At 49.3% G+C, this 5132-nt stretch overlaps 1 protein-coding gene across 1 annotated transcript; it reads left to right on the top strand.

The window, feature by feature from the left end:
* Positions 1 to 2479: 2479 nt before the first annotated feature.
* On the top strand, positions 2480 to 4195 carry GARIN4 (golgi associated RAB2 interactor family member 4; the record flags this gene model as incomplete). The annotated part of the gene is made up of 1 exon (XM_080698713.1): positions 2480 to 4195. One exon carries the CDS (start codon positions 2480 to 2482, stop codon positions 4193 to 4195), a length of 1716 nt encoding a protein of 571 aa, XP_080554839.1.
* Positions 4196 to 5132: the final 937 nt, after the last annotated feature.

Genomic DNA, 5132 nt, shown 5'->3' with positions numbered 1-5132 from the left:
TGTCAAAAACTGCTCTAGAAAGAAATTAGCATAGAGCTGCATAGCACTGCTGAGTACTAATGCTATTTTTTTAATAGGGCAGCTAAATACTTCACACCTATCTCATATGTTAGCTTTCTGTCACTATAAAGAAATACTTGAGAAAAGTTTTATTTGGGCTCAGGTTTTGGAAGTTCCAGTCCATGAGTGATCGGCCCTGTTGCTTTGAGCTTGTGGCGAAGAATCATGGTGTGAAGTGTGGCAGAGTAAAACCCCTCACCTCATGGCCAGGAAGCAGAAGAGTAGAAGAGGAAGGGGCCAGGGTCACACAATCACCTTCAAGGAGGTGTCCCCAGTGACCCAAGGACCTCCCATCAGACCCTGTCTACTAAGGGTTCCAGCACCTTCCGACAGGGCCGTGCTGGGCACTGAGCCTTTAACACCTGGGCATTTGGGGGCATTTGACATCCAAACCGTAGCAAACTCTTATCCTCATTCTACAGATGAGGAAGCAGAGAGCTCAGTAGCTTACTCAAGGTAGCAGTTGACCTTTCTAAAGCTGAAGCCTATATTTTTTTGCTGGTTTTTTGTTTGTTTTTGTTTTCGTGTACTGAGGATTGAACCCAGGGGCATTCTGCCTCCAAGCTATACTTTCAGCCCTTCCAGTTTGTGGCTGAATAATATTACATTGTCTGGATACTCTGTTTTGGTTATCCAGCCATTCATTGATGGACAGAGGTGTATATTTATGTAGAGATAGATTTTCTTTCTTCTGCACTGATAGGGATCAACCCTATAGTCTTGTACATGCCAGGCAAGTGCCTCACCACTGATCTACATCCCCAGAACCAGAGAGAGCTTTGATCCTCATCTTAGCTCTGATTTCAAACAAAACAAGCTGGAAGAAGAGCCAGGAGCAGGGCTCCTCAGAGTTTTCAAGTATCAGTTTGGAGATCATTATTCTGTGGAGATCATTATTCCACAGCCCTGACAGGCAGGAGCTACAATGTTGTGTGCTCCCCACAGGTGCAAATGTCTCCCAGGAAGTCCATACTGGAGGGTGTTTGGCAGGCTCCTGGAATTTAAGCTTACACTTTCAGTCCTGCCCCTGCCCCCACCCCACTAGGCATTTTACTGAATAGAGCATAGGGAAGGGAAGAGTTAAAACTAGGGCCCTGAAGAAAGTAACTGGGCTCCCACACACAGGGTGTTTGTACAAGCCAAATGGAGGGGAAGAACTGACATGGCCCACGGATAATTTAATCCCCACTCAGCTCACCCATCACTCATTTTCTGAAGTAGTAGGCTGGTCTGGGTTCTCTCTCTCTCTCTCTCTCTCTCTCTCTCTCTCTCTCTCTCTCTCTCTCTCTCTCTCACACACACACACACACACACACACACACTTAGGCAACTTCCCATACACATAAAACTGGTCTTCCCTAAATCAGTCCAGTTTAAAGACATTTGATTAACCCAAACTTTCTTTGCAAGGCTGTAATACTTTGTGTCTTATACTATAGTGGTTTAGAGCAAATAATATATACAAATATTGTAGTGGTTTAGAATAAAGACTTCAGGATTAGCTGGGTCTGGATTCAAATAACACTAAATAATACTATTAGTTTGTGAATGTAGCTAATAGATACAACCCATTTCTTTACTGTAAAAGAAAACAGTAAGAGTAGTGCCACACTCCATGCGTTCTTATAAAAATGTGCAAAATGCTTAGTACAGTGCCTAGAAGAGATCTTCATTAAATTAAATGTTCATTATTAAAGGCCAGAGGCAGTATGAATGATCATCACTGTCAACATTTACTGATATTTCGGGAAAAGACAAGCTAAGGGCCGAGACCACCAATTCTAGACTATCTGATAGAATCAAACCATGGACTCAGATGGTTCAAATTCATCCGATCATCCCGCATCCCTATGGACTTTGTCTAGTAGTTGAATCTTTTAGATTCGGGGGCGCAGAGGGAAACACCAACACAAAAAAATTCCCAATTGAAACAAACTGTATTTCCCCACCCACCTGGCAGGGCGGCCCCGTCCTCTGTGAAGGCAGCTGGGGGATGAGAACAAAGGGGTACGTGGCAGTGACGGGTCACAAAGGGCGGCAGAGGATAAATATGGCTGTGGCCGGCCGAGGCCAAGAGGGTGGTCACTTCTCCCACTAGGAATGCAGTTGGTAGACTCTGAGCGAGATAAAAAAATCACAAAAGAAAATCTCTCTGCAGCCCACCCTGCATCCCTTCATCTTTAAAGAGATTTGGCCTGGCGTTCAGGCACCCGACGGTGGCCTCTTGTCTACCATCTGTGCTCCCACCCCCAGCCCGGCCTCTAGGAGGCTCTGAGGCAAACTGGGGGGGGCCGGTGGGAAGGGGTGCCATTGAGAGACCTGCTGTAGAACCACCTCTGCGACCCAGGAGCAACGAGGCCAAGAAAGACGCGAGGACTCACCTTCCAGCACTCCATTCTCCTCGTGCTGAAAGATAGCCATGAACAGTGAGTGTCTGTTACCGTATTATACCGCCCAAAGTGGCTCTGGGGTGGGCATGTTCAATACCTCCATGGGGAAACTGCAGCGGCAGCTGTATAAGGGAGAGTACGATATATTCAAGTATGCACCGATATTTGAGAGTGACTTTATCCAGATCACCAAAAGGGGAGAAGTGATCGACGTGCACAACCGGGTGCGGATGGTGACCGTGGGCATCGCGTGCACCAGCCCCATTCTCCCGCTCCCTGACGTCATGCTGCTGGCTCGACCAGCCGTCAGCTGTGATGACTTTCCTGGACGAGACCAGGCCACCAAGGGAAAAAACCGCAAGGTCGCCAAGGCCCTGGAGCTCACCAGGCTCCTTCCCTTGAAGTTTGTGAGGATCTCTGTTCACGACCATGATAAACAACAGCTGCGCCTGAAGTTCGCCACTGGCCGCTCCTGCTACCTGCAGCTGTGTCCCCCTCTCGACGCACGGGAAGACCTCTTTGCCTATTGGGAAAAGCTAATTTACCTCCTGCGACCGCCTGTAGACAGTAACAGTAGTACCTATGCCATCCCAGCGGAGGACACAATAGGCATGCCTGTGTTTGAGGAAGAAGACAGGACGAGCCTGGCAGCTGCAGATTTCCAAGGGAAAGGGGACCGGGACCAGGTCAGCGTCAGGAGCCTGCACATGGTCCCTGAGGTGCGCGGGGCCACCTCTGCTGCTTATGCTGGTGGGGAAGGAATCCAGCATGGCTCTGCTAAAGCTACCACTGTGTCTGGTGCATCCACCCCCACAAAATCTAAAGAGCTTGCCAAAGAGTCAGCAAGAGACGTGGCAGGGGCAGACTCACACGGTGTAGCAAGCACTCCGGGCCTGGCACCGAACAAGTCTTCAAGCGGATCCGTAGCAGGAGTGGCCCCCAAAGGCGCAGGAGGAAGCAAAACCCACATGACCATTGCAGAGTCTCCTAAGAGCACTAAGGACACCTTAGCAGATCCTGCAAGCAGGTCCTTGGAGAACAGTCTCAAAGAATCTAACTCCCTCTCCCCAGGGGACAACATCAATGCCACCGTCGCAGGAGAAGAACCCAGCCAGACTGTCAGAGAAGCAGCCGACAATCCAGGGGAGGAACCTCTCACCTCAACCTTGCCAAGTGACTTGGATGGAGAGCGACAAGTCTCCCCGGACCGTGTGGAAGTCCGCAAGGAAAGGCGGGAGAGAAGGGAGAGGAAAGAAAAGGACAGATCTCTGGGTAGGAGCTCCCGTCACCGAAGGGCAGGTGGAAGTCGCCACAAGACAATGGGGGACAAGATGGTCCGAAAATCATCTGGTCGCAGAAGGATTAGAAGTGACAAAAAGGAAAAACATCGCAGCAGCCCCAGGGGCAGCAGACCTGGGAGCGCACACACCGGCATCAGCCACACGCCCATCACCAAGGAGTCCAGGACCTCCCACAAGTCCGGGAGGAGCTCCTCTGCAGTCAGTTCAGGTTCTGGAAGCAAGAGAATCAGCCGGATCAGCTCTTTCTTGAGGAACGTCAGAGCCAACTTTACCCCTAAGGGGGCGGCCTCACCACACAGCAGAAATGTGGACATGGTGGCCAAGACCATGGAAAGGACCAACATGGAGACCATCATGGAGGCAGCAGAGAGTGGCCAGGGACTGGAGATAGTTGGTTCTATCAAATCTGAGACCGTGGAGACAGTGACCATTGAAGCCCACTAAATAGAACTGGGAGCCAGAAGTGGGCCCAGAAGGGGTCCAGGGATCAGGGGAGTATCCTAAGAGCCTATTCCAGCTTTCTTTACTGCAGTTAAAATAAAGAACCAGTCAACCTGAGAATAGCTTGCCAAGTTGTTTCTGAATCTCCGTGTCCCACAGCTCAGTAGTGACCTCACAGTAGAGTCTGTGATGCCCACTGCTCCAGCTTGACACCCCGTGGACCCAGCCAAGGGCTGCCTGCCTCACCCCCGTGCTCAGCAGAGCCCCCTCACCTCTGTCCCTTCCTGCCCTTAGTGATCTGGGACTGTATGGGAACTCGAGGGATAAAATTTTCTCCCCCTGAAGGTCCATAGATCAGAAAAAGGCTGTCCTCCCCTGGGGACATTCAGGGGATGGGGAAGAGGAGCAGCAGCGTTTACTGGCAATCAGAACAGGGAGGACCATTGTGTTGAGTCAGCAATTCTGTGCCTAAGCATGCGCCCCAGGGAAACACATTTTCTATAAATATGAGAATGTTTATGGCAAAATAATTTAATATCAAAACACTGGAAACAGACCAAATTTCCATCAACAGAATTGATGATTACGGTTAGACACAGAGTATATTACAGTGGGATATGAACCGGGATATTCAAAAGTGACAAAAGGTAGCTACACATATCAGCATAGATAAATATTACCCATAATGCTGTTCTTTTAAAAGCAAATCACACTTATAATTCCACTAATAGAAGAGTTTGAAAATAAGACCAAATAACATATTACACATGTGTTTGGTACAATAGACAAAGACAAGGGACCAGGCACAGTTGCTCACACCTATAATCCCAGTACTTGGGAGGCCGAGACAGGATTGCAGGTTCAAGGCCAACCTCAGCAACTTAGTGAGACCCTCGGCAACCTAGTGAGACCCTGTTTCAAAATAAAAAGGGCTGGGTGT

The sequence above is a fragment of the Muscardinus avellanarius genome (assembly GCF_963383645.1).
Source record: "Muscardinus avellanarius genome assembly, chromosome: 7".
NCBI lineage: Eukaryota > Metazoa > Chordata > Mammalia > Rodentia > Gliridae > Muscardinus > Muscardinus avellanarius.
The sequence above is the reverse complement of the archived record's forward strand: the minus strand, read 5'-3'. Positions and strand labels throughout refer to the sequence as shown.